This window comes from Nilaparvata lugens, chromosome X (genome assembly GCF_014356525.2).
Source record: "Nilaparvata lugens isolate BPH chromosome X, ASM1435652v1, whole genome shotgun sequence".
Lineage (NCBI taxonomy): Eukaryota > Metazoa > Arthropoda > Insecta > Hemiptera > Delphacidae > Nilaparvata > Nilaparvata lugens.
The window spans coordinates 26,865,333-26,884,318 of record NC_052518.1 but is presented as its reverse complement, the minus strand read 5'-3'; the positions used below and the strand labels follow the sequence as shown (position 1 = coordinate 26,884,318).

The following is an 18,986-nucleotide window of genomic DNA, read 5'->3' as shown; positions in this document are numbered from 1 at the left end:
ATTTTACACTAATATAATCAGTTGATCATTGACTATTTGAATATAAAATATCAAGGAATAAAACATTTATTTAAATGAACTATTGAGGATTTTTGCTAGTGATGTCAGAGATATCATGTTTTGCCATCTGCCAAATGTTTCAAATCACAATGTAACAGTATAGGAAATATCTTAAAAATCGATTATTTAGAAATTTGAATATATTTTTCAACAATTAATTGATATTATTTACAAGTATTGATCAAGTTAAACAAACTTGAACTGTTTGCAAAGTTGTATGGGTTATGCAGTTCTCAATAGAGGTTATTGATTTTCAGATTTTATAATAGCCTACCAGTACATACACTTATCAAATTTTGCCATCTTTTGATAATTGGATTATAATACAAACCGGTAGAAGAGTGTTGAGATATGTACTTATCAATATTTGTCAACTTGGGGTTTGGAAGAAAATGCTCTATCAGGCTTGAGCAAGGCCTATATCTCAGCTATTTAAAGAGATACAGCATATTTAGTTACTAGCAGGTAACCCGTGCTTCGCAAGGGTCTTTCTTAGAACTTGACGTAATGAAATCTAGAAGAATTCAAAATAGGCCTATGTACAGTGAGTCAGTCATTCTATCAGGGCTCGAATAATTTTGAAATTTTAATTAAATAAAACTGGAAGAATATAATTTCTTTATCTAAATAACAACACCTTCATTGAAAGACCTGCATGCGCTTTCATATTGCCGATACAGCATTGATGAAACTGTAGACGTTTATTTAGCATTTGTCTCAAGAATTGTTCTAGCTGAAAATTTAATAATCCATGCCACGTGTAGGCCTAAACATTGCATCAGGAAAACGAAGTTTCAAAACTATGTTTTTCAGCTAGAAAGCAATATAGAAACAGATGTACCTTTTTTAATTTCGACCATATGATTTGGTGATTTTTTAATGAAATCGAATGTACCATTAATGAAATTTAAACATTAATTCTGAAAAATCTAAAAAGAAAATTAAAATTTGGGCTTCCCGGTGCACGAGATTGATATTTTTAGAATCTATGTGCAAAATTTGGAAATCTAAATCATTCCCGTTTTTCCGGTATGCAATCCACAAGTTGACATGTTTTGATGCGAACAAACGAACACATGAACAAACACAACCCTACTCTCTCTTATTATATAGATACCATCTTATAGATCTAATTTTTCTGAACACAACCATATGCATAACTCAATATGTTCAAAAATGTGACTTATCAACTTGTGTCATCTACCCACAGAGTTGTTCTGGTAACTAAATTAAAAATTTTGTCACATTTGGCATTAAGTTGGCCAAATGTGACAAAACTTTGTTAGGTTGGCACCAAGTTTAAGATTGAAATGCATTTATCCAGGACCTCCTAAATACCAATTTATCCAGTACCTCCTAAATACCTATTTAGGAGGTCCTGATTTATCGCGGAAAAATTGATTAGGTACTGCTACTTCAATCAGAGCTATTCCTGGGAATATTATATTACTACTAGCCGTCAGGCTCGCTTCGCTCGCCATATCCGTCTAGCCCTGGACCTCCGACTGGATTGTCCAAGAATGAGATCAGCAGGCTCGCTTCGCTTGCCTGCATTTTTCATTTGAGCATTTTTATCATATGTTATGACGATCCAGTCGGGGGTACAGACTAAATGTCGGGCTAAACGGATATGGCGAGCGAAGCGAGCCTGACGACCAGTATTATATAGATACAGTAAGTGCTGAAGGCTGTCAATAAAATGGTTCATGCATGGACAAATAAAAATCATGATTCTTCATTCTTGAGATTTAAATATATTTATTTTGATTCTAGATAGGAATTAATTTTTCCAGTAATAATATTGTTTGGAGTACATGATCAAATATTTCAATGTATTTATGTATATTATCAGGGAAAATCACAAACAAAAAATGATTCCAATAATATAATAAATCAAATCAAATTGGTTTTTATTATCCATGATAACATGAAACAGCTGTTATATAGCTAAGGTGAACGTTATATTTTCGAGCTCAAAATTTAAGTGGTTTTATTCTCTATTTTGTGAATTTAACGTTTTTTTTATGATTTTACAAAAGTTTTACTATCAATCTATCAAAATTTAAAATTGTTTGTTTTATTCTAATCTATACTCTCAGATTGTGATTTGGTGTAGAAAATTGAAATGGACATAGCCTATGTATAATATTTGCACAATTTGAAACTGAATTAGGAAATTGAAAAAGTTTTGGGCAATAACCTGTTTTTTCTTTCCCGATCATTATATTGTTTGTGGTAATCTAATAAATAAATAAATAATTAACGGGGCACAAAAATTCAAATCATACAACAACGCTAAATATTATAACGCTACAATGATTCATAAGCATAGTTTTATTGAGAAGCAAAGTACTTGTGACTGTATTAGCACGATTCAGAACTGGGCTAATATACGGTAGCAAACATTACGAGAAGTACCTAATTCCTGATTCACCAAAACGCAGATCACCATGTACAACAGCCTGTAAACAACTGAACAATGGACAGTTGATAACTGTCTATTTTTCCATTTTATAAACAATCGAATTCATTTCTGGTCAATTATGAATTTAATAGAATCTACCGCGCAGGCGCCAGCAGGCGCCTAAACCCAAAAAATGTATGATTCATATAAGCATAATTTTATTCAGAAGCAAAGTATTTGTGATTCTGCACGATTCAGAAAACATTCCAAACAAGAAGATCGTCAGTCGTTACAATATTGACCCTATTGGAAACCCCCCCTCCTGACAAGGACGCAGTCTGCGCAATCTCCCCCCCCCCCAACGTTACAACTCCTGGACAATGACAATGTACAGTGTCATACTGTACATTAGTTTTTGCATTTCACCTTTCTTCCAATTGAATACTTGTACCCTATTACTACTTCAAAGAAAGTAAATGTAAATGAAAAAAAAGTGAACAGAGAATTGGCTTATCTTGGAAATCTTGCAGTATTTTTTTATTGCAGAAATTTTCGTTGAAGCATGAACTATTATTCATTCATATTATCCAATAACTTACTTTTTCTCGAGAATTTAGGAATGATTGGTTGTTTTCTAATTACAGTATAAGAAAAAAAAAGTAAAACTTGATCTCTCCAAAACTAAATTTTTCCCGGGTAGTATCATGTAAAGTTCTTGGGTTGAATTTGAATTGCCATGCATGGCCCAACATGGATAATAAAGAATTCGATGAGAGAAGAATGAACCATGTCTCCAAAATAGCTGTACAAATAGAATATAGTACAGATTTCATGTGATATTGAAATGAAATGGGAATAAATAATAATATGTATGTCAAACTACTGTATAAGCATATAGAATAATAGAGCATATTATATGAATATAGTATATAACATAAAACACAATAGCGCAGACAAGAAGACGGGCAATATCTCATTGAACAAAAACAATCAATTGTTTAGACAACCGAAAACCAGTTTTCCAGTTCTCCGGTGTGAGTGTGTGTACTCACAATCATAGCAGTTGGGACTGTGTTAGTGAGTTCGACCACACTTTTTCGAAAGGCTAGTAGGGAATTGAAGCTTTCTCGATATAGAGTTCTTTGCAGGTACTTCGTTCTAGCGTGTTTCGGACGCTATTTTCCAACCGATAATCATGAAAATGGTACCAAATTGTTCAGAAAGATTTGGACATCTGGCGCCGTACCGCCAAATTCCAATTTTCCAACTATAAAATGACTTAAAAATTCGATGAACTTGGAGAAAATTTGGCAAAGTTTGACGTTCAATAGGAAAAAAATGATAAGTGATATCAAAATTTGTCGGTACGGCGCCAGATGTCCAAATCTTTCTGAACAATTTGGTACCATTTTCATGATTATCGGTTGGAAAATAGCGTCCGAAACACGCTAGAACGAAGTGCCTGTTTCAGCCTTTTTTCCGAATTATAACATTGCTCTTAAATAAGTGAACAATCATCAAAATAACTTCGTAACAAATTGAATAAGTTGGTGAACTATTATATTATTAAAATTCGTGAGTGTTAATTGAAATTTAAATTCAAGTGTTCAAAATTATATTCTTACTCAGTCACCTAATATCGGGACAAGTGTGAAGAATTATAAAATAAGTGAACAGTATAGTAAAGTGTTAACAATACCGTATTTCATCTACAAATTGAATCAAGAAAAAGCAACAGACTTTCAATATCAGGACAACCAAGGACCTTCATCATCTACGGACTACTACGGACTTCAACTTCTAAGGACTACAACGGACTTCAACTTCTAAGGACTACCACGGACTTCAACTTCTAAAGACTACTACGGACTTCCACCTTTGGAGACTTTCAACCCGGGACTGTGACAAGATGAACTCGATTTTAGTATTGTGAGTAACATACTTTTGTGATTTACAAACTTGGATAATATTAATTTTACTTACTATTTTCGTATTTCTTTTTCTTGTAATTTTATCTATAACTAAGAGCCATGAATTCCAACAATGATAAAGCAACCAATCCCCAAACTGTACCTACCCTTAAGAAAGAATTCTTGGACATGATCCCTGATTATTCAGGAGAGCCTACTATGCTAAATCGTTTTATTTCAATTTGTGACAAACTTGTAGCGAAATTTTACGTAACTGCCAATCCAGATGATTTCCAAAACGAATACTTGTATTCTACTATTCTTGCCCGTATTAAAAGCCCTGCTCTTGACATTGTTACTAGTTCTAACACTTATGCATGGCCTGACGTAAGAAAAGTTTTGATCAATAGTTACATGGACAAGAGAGATTGCTTTACTCTCAATCTCGAAATGGCTGAACTAAAACAAGAATCAGGTGAATCACCCTTTTCATTCTATGAACGAATCCAAAAACTTCTGAATTTACAGATCTCGTATTTCCGAAATAAACAACCTACAATATCAGAAGTCATGTGTCAGTATGTAAATGGATTAGCACTTAGAGTATTGCTAAGAGGATTAAGAGAGCCTCTCGGGTCTCTCATGAGAACCAAAAATACCAGTTCGTTGGACAGTGCTCTAAACATGCTATCCAACGACTTCCAGTTCAAATTTGGTTTCTTTCAAGACCACTCTAATTTGAAAAAGCCTAACACTCAAATCCAACACAAAAGCAATCCCAGCTATCAAATGCAAAACTATCCTCAGAGACAACAGTTCTATCACACTCAAAATCAGAAAGGTCAATTCTTTCAAAACAAAAATCAACACTTCCAAAATCAACACATGAACAGACCTCAACAACATTTTCAAAACAATCAACCCAAACCGCAGTATTTCAACACAAATCAGCCAAGAGCTCAAAATCCAAACTACAACCAACCAAGACCCCAAAATTCGTATCAACCAACGCCAATGAGCATTTCCTCAATCAACTCTAGAAGCATAAACTGATTCCGTTTCATAAACTATTTTGTAAACACGTTCACATCAAATCAGAATCAGCTGACTTCAAGGTTATTTTGCAGCCCTAGGGCCGTAAAACTTTTACCGGCCTGGTCAGAAAACAATCATTTTCGGCCTCCATATGACGCACAAAAACCAGCTCATTACATCCAAGTGGGGCGAAAAGAAAATTTACTGCACATGCGCGGATGGTAAGCGAGCGAAAAAGTAGATTCTCCTCAGAAATAAGCTGTTTTATGAGGAGAATTGAGTATGTAAATTCTTTTTGCCACACTTGGATGTAATGAGCTGGTTTACGTGCGTCATATGGAGGCCGAAAGTGATTGTTTTCCGACCAGGCCGGTAAAACTTTACGGCCCTAGGGCTGTAAAATGACCTTGAATAACAGCTGATCGTGTCCGATCTCACAAAAATCATAGAGATAATCTCATAACGACTGTAATAATCCTGTAATAATCTATATAATTATGTATCGTGAATCGCGGTATTAAGTCTATAATATATTTTATAAATTACTGTTTCATAATTTAATATTTATTATTGTGTTTTTTATATCAAACAATAGAATACGATGATATTTCCATAGCCTCAACAATATAATGTTGGCTGCATTGTCCATTGTCAGAAAGGTACCACGTATCGCAAGTATTTAAAAGTGAAGAATCGAATTTGAAATCAAAGTACAATAATTGTATCAATATTTAAAAGTGAGGTAGAGTAATAATTGTTTCTTTTTTATTATCGAATTCCACTTCTTAATGCAATACAATCAACAATAATAATAAGAAAATACAGCAGAGATCTGAAGTTTAAGGTAAGCCTACTGGTGAAACTCAGCCTTGACTGAAAAATTCCTAGTAATTTTTTCGTAATTCATTATTAAAACTTTTAGATAATTTTTCTTCAATATTAAACCATATAGAGAAAACATTAGGCCCACTCAAGATTGAATCTTCGAATGTTTTCTCTATGATTTAACTATTTTCAGAGCAATATTTTGTTGTGAAAATGCCGGCAAACCGGCTTCAAATTTGCCGCTATACACTATATTATAGTAGCCTAAATACGTTACCTGACTTAATTCAGAGTGAAAATTTTATTGTGAGAAAGATAAATGATATTAATTTTAATAATATAAGTCATGAGCCAAAATATGTGGTACGCTTTTTAGGAGTGAAGTAAACTTTTTTAGAAGTCCAGTTTACAGTGTACAGTATTACATGTATGCTAAGTGTTATCAGTCAGGCCCCCTTGTTCATCAATACGCAATGGCCGAGAGCGTAAAGGCGTAATACATCAGAACTCAAAGCTCAGTGAATAACAAACATGATCTAGGTTCGAATCTCGGTCAATGCCTTATTTTTTGTCGATGAATTTCGACTTTTATTACCTATTTTTTATATTAGTTACCGTAATTTAAATTTCAATCAATTTTTTAGATATATTTTGAGACAAAACTGTGAAATATTCAATTATATTAATTTTTTCATCACATTATTTCAAAATAGTAATGAAAATTCTATTCATCCATCTATCCATGATATATTGCACCAGGCGCAAAGCTCGCGCCTAATATTAATAGTATAAAAATATGGTCACTATTGTAAATTATTAATTAGTAATATTGAAATTAATTGACAGTAAAAGTTGTCAGAACCAAGATTCAAACTATCAAAATAGGCTGTTTGAATTTTATTTATTTTTTAATTTCTTATATATTGGGAAGTTTTTTTTTGGTGTGGCGAAAAATAGCGTTCGCACCATGGGCAAAAATGCATTTCCGGCTCTCAATCTTTTCTAGTCCTCGGCCTACGGCCTTGGACTTAAAAACCGATTTCGAGCCGGAAATATCTCATTTTCGGCCCTAGGTGCGAAATATACTATTTTACGCCCAGTTGTAGAAAAATACATTTTAAATCAATTTTAGGACTTGTGTACTCTAGTATTTTGATAGAATGAAGAAAACAATGGTGACCAATATTGAATTGTTCACTTTTGTACAGTCGCTGTCAAAAGTATAAATAAAATATTCTGGCAAACTGACAACATTGCAAAGCTAGATAGAGATAGCGCTATCTGTTTTGTTGTATGATAGAAAAGGACAGCAACAGTATTGTCAATCGTACACTGTCATTATAACATGGACCTCACTATAGCTGATAGAAAATTTGTTTCACAGAATCCCCCCTTTTAATATTCATTATTATTCTCGGTGCTCTTTTCTGCTGAATTAATATTTTGTCCAGGTTTCTTTTCCATAGATACATAGGCCGTAAGCTATATTGGAATGAACTAATGCGTAGTAAATTGCTTTCAGAGCATTTAGCCCACATCAATTGGTCATATGCCTAAGTGTGGTCTGGTGATATTTTTTTCAGCACAAGATCCACATTATTGTTTCATGACAAATGTTCATCAATCACCAAACCTAGGAATTTTGTGCTAGTTAAATGCTCCAAACTTTTATCATTTAATAAAATGTTTGGACTTGAAACACCTCTGCTCTGCCTAGATGAGAAAGTGACTTATTGGGATTTAGGAGGCGATTTTGGCTGTTTAGAAATTTATTGATTGCTGTTAGACCCTGGGCTGATGATTTCTCCACATCCTGTAGTGTACTACCCGTAAAAATAATGTTGGCAACATCCACATAAAGACAAACAGATGCATGTTCTCGGATCACCTCAGGTAACCCCTTAATGTGACAAAGAAACAGTAAAGGGCCTAATATTATCTTGATCGTCATTAGATTAGATTTCTTTATTTGTTTAGAATGTAATATACAGAGTGGGTGAAAAGTCCGTGAACGGTTTAATATCTCATACACATAGGTAATTTCACGATGGGTGTTATTGGGGATCTTACTAAAATTGGAAATACTACTTGAATATGACTTCAAAAATCTGGCCCGCCATATTGAATGCAACTTTGTTTTTTAAATAGGAAGGTGGTCATGCGATACATGATTTCGATACGGAATTTAAAGACAAATTGAATGATGAAAACCACACATTGATATATCAAACCGTTTTGAAGATATTTCTGTATTTCATTTCTGATTTCCATAGTATTGATAATTAATGTACATATCTTCCAAACGGTTTGATATATCGATGTGCGGTTTTCGCCATTCATTTTGTCTTGAAATTTCGTATCGAAATCGTGTATCGCATGACCACCTTCCTATTTAAAAAAAATAAAGTTGCATTCAAAATGGCGGATCCAAGATGGCGGACCAGATTTTTAAAGTCATAGTAAAGTAGTATTTTCAATTTGAGTAGGATCCCCAATCACACCCACCGTCAAATCACCTTTGTGTACGAGATATTAAGCAGTTCTCGGACTTTTCACCCACCCTGCTTACTAGCTTATACACCAATTTATAATAAATAACAACAAACTAACATTGTTATGAAACAAGTGGTGGAAACAATGAAGTGATAGATTTTATAAATAATGAACTTTTTACGCTTAATTACTGAGTCTTTAACTCGTCTTTCAAAATTAAGAATCAAAAAATAAGTTCCAGAAAACAATAGTAATTGTATCGATGAGTTGTACAAAAAATGAATAGCATGAGAAGAACATTTTCTCATTAAAAAAGGAGACAAAAAGAAAGAATAATCTATTGTGTTGGCATAGTTATAAAGAGCATTCATTACTCTAAATAGTGTTTTTAGACTCACTTTCAGCAACATTGAACCAGCTTGAGTTCCAGTTGGTTCTGCATGAGACAGTGTAATGTGTGATCGGTCGGCCATTGGAAGCCCCATCGGTCCATTGCAGCATGGCAGACGTCTTCATCACATCCACTTGGACACCACCTCAAAAATAAACAAACAATTCTAAACTTCTACTCAACTGTAATATTATCGATACTAAAACCAAATTGTCAATATTCTCATTCAAAATCGATTTCATAAAATAACAAAATAAGACATTGAAAAAACGAATGATGATAGAAATTACTTCTACGTAATAATGTTTTAGAGATTTGATGTAACTTCAACTATAATGGTCCATCAAGTTTGATAAGAGTTCTAGAAACCGGACATTAGTGCAATAAATAAGATATTATGGCGAAATCTCCCTTTTCCCTTTTGATACTTTTTGAGTGAAGCACGTGGCTTGAAACCAAAAACAGAACTTTATCTGACCTACTTATTGTTAAAAAATGGTTTGATCAAAATACATTATCACTAAAGATATCTAAAACCAAGTTCATGCCAATTGTATTAACTCTTACAACTGATTACAATCTGGAGGATCTTAAAATTCATAATTTTAATTATGTTTTAAATCTTGCACATATCAAAGTGTTGAACGTGTGCTTTCATATAAGTATCTGGACGTCATTTTTTATTCCAGGCTTGAGTGGATAGATTGATAATTTTCTTATTTTTTAAATTAAATTGATTAATTTTTAATAGTTGGCTTCCACATCACCCCTACTCGTTCCACCACATGGCGCCAAGTTTCTGCTTGAGTAAGCTTAGAACGACTTAAGCCTTTGTATATTGCAGCTGTCAATAGTGATCAATTAATGCTGAACAGTACACACGCTCCAATACACTTGAAATTTATGGAGTACCAGAGACAAAAAATGAGGATGTGTATGAAACTGTGCAGAGAGTGAGGAATGCTCTTGATGTTAATATAACAAGAGAAAAAATTGACGTATGCCATCGACTGGGAAAACCTAAGGGAGACAATCGGCCTGCTGGTATTATCGTGAAATTTGTCAGGAGAGAGGACAAGTTCTCAGTGGTGGCGAGGAGAAAGGTTAAGTGTAATCTATCGACGCAGGACCTGGGATTCCAGCAGCAGGCAGTAATCTACATCAATGAGAGTCTAAGTCCGGCGCGGAGAAGAATTTTTGCAGCTGCCAGGGAGGCTAAGAAGAAATATGACTACGCTTATCTATGGGTGCAGAACGGGAAAATACTAATGAGGAAGGAGCAGGGTAAACCGATTGTGAAAATCTCGTCGTTGAGTGATCTCGATGGACTGTAAATTGTTTTTTCTCAATGTTTCAATTCTAAAGGAGAATATCAATGACTTTCGTTTATTGCAAAAATTTTGCTTCCGCTATTCAGGTAAAAATAAGGAATGTTTAATTTTTCATTGTTTGTTTTCTCTCCTATATAAAATTGATTTCTCTAGTCAGTCAAACGTTTTATATTACTTGTATTATCTGATAATAGTGTATCGTAGAGGTAATGAATCCAATTGTGCACATTGGGTCATTCGAGGTGTTCTAGTTGGTTTATCTCAATTGTTATGTAATGATAATATTTTCAGCATTGAAAAGCATAGTAATGGTGACGCAAATTTTATCAGTCAGTTCAGAGCTTTATCAAGCTCCGTTGTGATTGTGATGGCTACCCCAGGCGAATTGATAACGGAGTTTTGTAGAGGTCTATCGTTGTTTATTATCAATCATGTTAGTCTAAACTGTTTTCTTCTATTCATATTAGGTTCTGGTGGAGCTGTTTTTGCCAAATTGATTTCCATTTGTTTTAAATATTCATTTATTTTTCCCCCATTTATATCAAATTTATGGGAGAGAGTGCAATTGTTGATTGATGCTAGTAATTTGAACTTCAAGGTTAGCGAATGAATAATAATTATTCTGAAACGACTCATTAGCTCAATTGATAAAGTGAATGAGTTTTTTGATTCGGATTCTGGTATTTTGTTCTTCCATCAAAACATCCGAAGCCTAAATACTAATTTTGATAACTTCCTTTCATACATTAATAATTTGATAACCAAGCCACATATAATAATTTCAAGTGAAGCCTGGTTGCAGGATATGAATGAATTAAATTTATATAATATTGTTGGATATGAAAGCTTTGCTGCCGCTGGTTCTCTGATGAGGGCGGGCGGTGTTGTGATCTTTGTTCATTCTTCTATTACTGCCACTAAAAAAGATTATTGCATTGCTGACTGTGACTCACTGTTACTTTTTTGTAAATACAAGAATCATTTATTTAATGTGTTGGGTTTGTACAGATTTCACCTACGTGATCGGCATACATTTATTGCCAGTTTTGATAGATTCTTGGTTACCACCAGGAGCTCAGATTTATATTGTCTAGGGGATGTTAACCTGAATGTCAGTGTTTCGGATGTTTATAGTGATTCGTATCTAAATAATTGTCTCAATGGAAATGGTATGCAGCAGTTGATAGATATAGGGACGAGGGTAGTAGGGTCATCTTCAACCTGCATTGACCACTTATCGTATCGTTCAAATCTTTTTGTCATTGACAAAGTTGCTGTCATTGAAACCCTAATCACGGATCACCGGGCGGTGCCATGTATTTTGCCAATAGTTATTGAAAAGAAAAGGATTCAGCAGTCTGAATTTAAAAAATTGGACCACAAGCGTTTGAGTACCTTATTAAAATATGAAAATTGGGAACCTGTCTTTGAAGAACCCGAAGCTAACAAAGCATTTGATATTTTTTTATCAAATCTTAAATAACTGTATTGTAGAATCACAAAGAAATATTAAATACAAACATAACATAAAAATGTTAAAGCCCTGGATGACTCCCAGGTTTGTCCAATGCCATTTATGTAAGAGACAAATTGCATAAAATGCATAAAAATGATCCAAACAATTTGATCCTCAAAAGAAAATTCGCAAATATGAAAGATAAAATAAAAGTATGGGTGAAAGAGGCCAAACTTCTATTCTACTCTTCACAGTTATTCATTCAAAAACATAACCCCCGAGAAAAATGGAAAACAATAAAAACACTTTTACCAGTAAAAAACAATAATAAAGATACGGATATTGTGTTGCAGGAGAATGATATTTTAATTGATGACAACCGCCTAGTTTCTGACGTAATGAATAAATACTTTATTGAAATGCCTAAGAATCTTTCTGATTCTTTTCCTGCTTTACCCACCCATATTCAGGCACAATGTTCAGAGTCCTTCAGAATTAAAACTAGCCATAGATTTGTTTTTACTGAACATTTTCTTGAGGTTGGGAGGTTGCTTATAAATGAGGGTGGGTGGTTGAAAAACCACCTTGAAAAACTTTCTTCCCTGTACAAATCCCACTTACAAAATAACCTGCCTCTTCAAATGCATCATTCCAACATTCCAAACCCCCCCCCTCATCAGTGACAAACCCAGCCTTGCCACACTCTTGAACCTTCCACCACCCTGTCATATTTCGCCCTCCTTACCCAAACGCTTGCCCCAACAATCTACATATCCTTCAATCCATCAAGAAAACGTTGAAAATCCCACTGTCCTCAACCTATCCTCAAGAAACCTTTCACCTACAGATCAATCAGTCCTCAACAAGGGTCTCTCTTTTGCCCCAACTCCCAAACTTAATGCCATAAACCTTCTCTCTGATACTGTTCACTTCACAAGATATCTCAGATGGCAAGTATACTTCAGTGGCAACAACACTTCTGACCCTTCTTGCCCTCCCCCCTCGACTACTTCTGACCAAATCATCAAAAAGTTTGCCCCAAAATCCAATCGTGAACCTTAGTCTCTCCCAGCCAACCACCCTGTTGAAATCTTCTGCAATTTATTCCTGAACAAAGTCAGCTCTACAAAGTCAGCTTCATTGAATCCCTCACTCCAACTCCCAACCCAAGAGTTCAAATCCATCAAAGACCTTCGCTCTGACCCCAGTATTTTCATCACCAAAGCTGACAAAAGATCAACTGTAGTCTTACTTAACACCACAGATTACATCAATGAAGCCAACCCGCAACTCACCAACTCTGAACAGTATCAACTCCTGCCTTCTAACCCTACTCCACAAATCCAAAAGAAAGTCTTCAAATTTCTGATGCAATATGGTCCATCTGAAGGCCTCTCGGACTCAGACATCAACATCCTTTCGCCAGACTCTCCCAACACACCACACTTCTATCTTCTTCCAAAAATTCATAAAGAAGGCAATCCTGGTCGTCCCATTGTCTGAAGTATAAATAGCCCAACTGAACGAATCTCTGCCCTTGTTGATTTCCACCTCCAACCCATTGTTGCCTCCCTACCCTCTCATATCAGAGACTCCTTCCACTTCATAGTTATCCTAAGAAACACAACCCTTCCAACTGACCAACAACTCCTCCTTGTTACCATTGATGTAGCCTCCCTCTACACTTCCATCCCCCATTCTGAAGGCTTGAAATCCCTTGAGCATTTCCTTTCCTCACGACCCACACACTCCACCCCTTCAACCACCTTCCTAGTAAACCTTGCCAAACTGGTGCTCACAAGCAATGCCTTCAGGTTTATATCAGATAAATATTATCTTCAAACCCAGGGTACAGCCATGGACACCAGGATGGTACCATCCTATGCAAACCTATTCATGGGCCTCCTTGAACAGGATTTCCTTTCCAAACAAACCCTATCCCCCCTGATATGGCTCCGTTTCATTGACGACATATTCCTCATATGGCCTCATGGACATGATACCCTCTCCCACTTCCTCAATCAACTCAACTCCAACTACTCTGTCTCCTTCACCTGGAATATTTGTGAATCCTCCATCAACTTCCTAGATGTCAATGTAATCCTTTCCAACTCCAATACCTTATCCACCAATACTTTCACCAAATCCACCCACACTCAACAGTTCCTACACTTTGGGAGTTGCCATCCCTACCACATCAAAAGATCCCTCCCACGTTCCCTCTCAATCCGAGGCCAAAAAATTTGCAGTGATCCCCACCATATTGACCAGTACCTCAAAAAACTCCACCAATCCCTCCTGAAATGTAACTATCCTGAACGGTTGTTGCAGAAACAAATCTCCTCCAAAACTGACACTAATCCAACCACAAAAAATTCCCAAATCCCACAAACTCCAAAGCTCTGTACCACCTACTTCCCTGGAATTGAAAACCTCAAACCTGTCCTTAAAGATCTGCTCCATGTCGTCTCCTCCAATCCCTCTACCAAACACCTTTTCCAGCAACCACCCACCCTCATTTATAAGCAACCTCCCAACCTCAAGAAAATGTTCAGTAAAAACAAATCTATGGCTAGTTTTAATTCTGAAGGACTCTGAACATTGTGCCTGAATATGGGTGGGTAAAGCAGGAAAAGAATCAGAAAGATTCTTAGGCATTTCAATAAAGTATTTATTCATTACGTCAGAAACTAGGCGGTTGTCATCAATTAAAATATCATTCTCCTGCAACACAATATCCGTATCTTTATTATTGTTTTTTACTGGTAAAAGTGTTTTTATTGTTTTCCATTTTTCTCGGGGGTTATGTTTTTGAATGAATAACTGTGAAGAGTAGAGAGTTTCACTCACCTCTGATGAAATCCCAACTCCACCTGGTACCCTACCTTGCAAACGCCCCCACTGTAAAACCTGTCTTATTACTGATTCTTCCATTTCCTTTACCAGTCCTATCACCAACTACATCAATCCAGCAATTGCATCTCCAAAAATTGCATCTACCTCCTTTCCTGCAACTTCTGTCCTGCCTTCTTCATAGGTGAAACCACCACTGCCCTAAACCTCTGGATCAACAATCACAGGGCTTCCTTTAAAAATAATACTTCTCTACCCATCCCTACCCATGGCTCTGAGCACAACAAGAACTTTGACCAATGCTTCAAAGTCAAAGTCCTTGCCACCCTCCATAGATGTCAAGACGAAAGAATTGGCTTTTATTTGGGTGCTTGGAGCTGCTTCCAGTCCTGGTCTCAACAGACAGCAATAGTACCATAGCTATCAACACCAACTGTTCAATTAAATTGAAATAAATTTCATCATAACATAATAAATCTCACAGCTATCAAATATATATTAAATGTTCAATAAAAATGAAAAATAAATTTCATTCAAGTTCAATTCTACAATTCCTTTCTCCAATTTTAGTCTATTTGTTTTTTGATTTCTAATTTAAATTTTAAGAAACAGTATGTAAGGATCAGAAACGTTGCAAGTAAAGTATTACCCATAACTTGTGGTGTGCCGCAGGGCTCGGTTCTTGGTCCTATTCTCTTCTTAATTTTTGTAAATGATTTGTATTTTGGTGAATTGAATGGACGGATAACTGCTTTTGCGGACGACACTGCTCTTTCATATAAAAGTAATAACCTCCAAGATTTACATCAGAAAATGCAGTTTGACTTGAACAAAATATCTCTATGGTTTACATGTAACAAACTTAAAATTAATATAGTCAAAACTAATTATATGATGTTTAGTCTTTCTGGAAGTGCTGACTTGCCTGCTCCACTGCGCTTTCACTCTCCGGTTTGTTCCTATTCTAACTGTGACTGTCCCAGTATCAGTCCAGCAAAGACTATCAAATATTTGGGTCTTTCACTGGATGAAAATCTTATTTGGAGGCAAAAAATTGAGACTCTAAAGAAGTCTTTAAGGTTCTATTTGATGATTTTCCATCGCATTAAATATATGTGCGATTTTAATGTAATGAAGGAGCTTTATTTTTCATTTGTACATTCCAAAATTGAATATGGAATCACATGTTGGGGAAGCTCCTATTACGCTAATCAGGATCCAATTATTAAACTTCAAAAAGCTTTTATAAGATTGATAACGGGCAGTAAGTTTGATGATCATACATTTCCACTGTTCTGTCATCTTAGAATTTTGCCTGTTAGGTTCCTATATGTATTTAATGTTTTGTCATTGTTCTTAAAATGCGCCGTAAATAGAGGCTTGCTGTCGAATGTTACTCCAAGATCCAATACACTGCTGACTCGCTGTATAATGACGTCCGCATCTTTTTACTGGAATCTTGTAGCATTAGTCTTCTTCGAGAAGGTCATCACGAATGTCTTGTTCACATAGATGGGCATTGAATTTTTCTTTGACCATTCATGGACGTTGTTTATATCATTCTGTAATGACAGGGAATCATCTCTGGACTTGATTTTCCTGAATATTATGAGGTCATCAGCATATATCAACGCCTCACATTCAAGATTACTGACAATATCATTCATGAACAAATTGAACAGCAAAGGGCCAAGATTAGAACCCTGTGCAACCCCTGAAGTTGCTACAAACTTCTGCGAAGTACTGCCACTGAATCTAACGTGAAATGTCCTTTCTGGAGATATGATGCAGTCCAGTTAACAAGCATTTGATTGAATCAAACACTGGATAGTTTACTGAGTAGAATCTCGTGTGGCATTTTATTAAACGCTGATTCTCCACACACAGTCCCACAAATGACAGGAGGTTTGCCAGGTTTGAGGTTGTAGATCTACCCGACATGAATCCATGTTGACTGTCACATATTCTATGCTTCAAATTATTGAAAATATGCTTGTGAACAATCCTCTCTATTATCTTTGAAAATGGATTCAAGACTGAGACAGGACGGAAATTCTTTATGTCACTTGACTTTGCCCTTTTGGGAATTGGGCACAACAGAGTGCTTCCATGATTCAGGGAAAACTCCCAGTAATAAACTTCTTCGAATAATAGCAGTGATTATGGGAGAGATGAGACAGCTTATTCCTTTAACAATGAAGGCTGATATTCCATCAGATCCCGGGGAAGAATGGCTGTTCAACAAAGTTAATCTCCTCAATTACTGATTCTTCCTGGACATCGGAAACTCCAAATGATAATGAGATGGACTCAATATCAAGATTGCTGTGAACAACCGTGTGTGTTTGCTTTTGATAGAGTGAGGCAAAATAATTCCAAAAATGCTCAGTAATTTCACGAGGGTTAGATATGACATTCCCATCAACAGCTATGGAGGAGGGACAGGCATTAGATTCTGTTCTGTCGGACAAACTTCCAAAACTTTTTTGGCTCAGATTGCAAGAATATCTCGGTATTATTAGTCATCAATTTTCAATCATGGTTTAGTTGGAATTTGACTTGAGCACGAAGAACTGAGAATTCTCTGTAGTCATTCTGAAGGAGATTCCTCTTGTAGATCTTGAATGCTTTCATTTTAACTTTGATTAGCAGAATCAATATGAATGAAAACCATTTAGGAAAGCCAGTTTGTACAGATTTATGCTTTGGATTGTTATTATTCATTGCTCTTTTCACTACATCAGTCAGAGTTGTTTATCATAATTAATAATCGCATGCCAGTTGGTGTCTGATATCCTTTATATTGATATTAATAACCCTAGCGACCACTCACGACTCAGACAATAGTATTAGGCCTATCACAGTAAACCAGTGCTAGCTGAACCACTGTCCGCAGTACAAAAGAAGAGTCTATGTTTATTTGTAGATTTGAGTATCAAGAGACAAAAATGTCCTGCAAGGGCCGCTATAATATTACAAATTAATATGAAAATAACCTAACTATTTGGATTATTCGAGACGAAATATAAGTAATTTTTGGCAACAATCTGTTCTTCTTTTCTAAATACTGTATTTGTTTGCTTCATCCAATTAATAAATGAATAAATTGTGCAATGTTGTGGCAACATAAATTACTTTATTCCAATAAATCAGCGGCTGACAGTTTTAGGACTTTATGTAGGAAACACTTTCCTTCTTAGACAAGTTTTTTGAATTTGTTTCAGTTACCTGGAGGTCCAGGAGGTCCTTCGACAGTAACACTGGTCTTCATGGATATGCGACCAACGGCACTCTTCACAATACACTCATAATCACCAGCTTCGGCTAACGTTACATTATGAATTTCCAAAGTACCACCATCGTTTCTCTGTAAAAATTAGTTGCATACTATTAAATTAATTCCACTTCATCTATCAAATAAAATCAATCAATGCATAGAACAATATACATGTAACTCAATTTACTAATCTATGATGAGATTCATGTTATAAAATTAGTGGAAATGGTGGAACAGTTTGCTAAGTTTCTTTTTCCACGGCCTTTTACAGTTCGTAGATTACTGTTTTTCAAGTCATAGGCTAGCGGTAAAGCGGTCGTCACACCAACGTCTGCTAGCGGTAGCGAGCTCGCTCCCGCGGAGGTAGTTTTTCTGGAAGCAGTTCACACCAAAAAACGTCCGCCAGCGGTAGTTTGGTTTTGTTCTTGTTTTGATGAGGCTGGTTCTCTAGAAGTGGGGGAAGGCCGGCAACCAGAGCGCTACCGATGGCGAAGTTCTGGAGTTCGCTTTCCATGTTATTAGATTGGCCACGTCAGACCGAGCTCACTACCGCTAGCGGTACTCCCACTAGGAGACGTTTCAAAAGTTCGCCTGGCTCGCGAAGTGAAACTACTGCCGAGATACTACCTCCGCGGTAGCGAGCTCGGTGTGACCTGCACAACTTAATAACATGGAAGGCGAGTTTTTTGACTTCGCTACCGCCGCGGACGCGAGCTCGGTGTGACCTGCCCTTAAGTCTGATATAATGTTAATATTGTTGATTCTTGTCAATATTGATCAATTGTATTTCAAATATAACTTATTATATTCACTAAGAAAATAGTTTACTCATTTAATGATAAATTTTCATAATTATTATTGAGATTAAATATTCTGGTAGTTCATTATACCTCTTTATAGCCTACAAACGATTTGGCAACGTTGCTGAGTTGGGAAAGGATAAAGCTATCT

The 18,986-nt window shown here is 35.8% G+C and overlaps 1 protein-coding gene across 1 annotated transcript in view; it reads right to left on the bottom strand.

Moving 5' to 3' along the window:
* The window catches only part of LOC111044849 (contactin), a 104,163-nt gene that overhangs the window by 43,487 nt on the left and 41,690 nt on the right, over positions 1-18,986 (bottom strand). Inside the window, exons 13-14 of the mRNA XM_039441866.1 lie at positions 17,987-18,125; positions 9,126-9,263 (exon numbers count right to left, since the gene is read on the bottom strand). Of these exons, the coding sequence (XP_039297800.1) occupies positions 9,126-9,263; positions 17,987-18,125 (277 nt within the window). The remainder of the gene's footprint in view (positions 1-9,125; positions 9,264-17,986; positions 18,126-18,986) is intronic.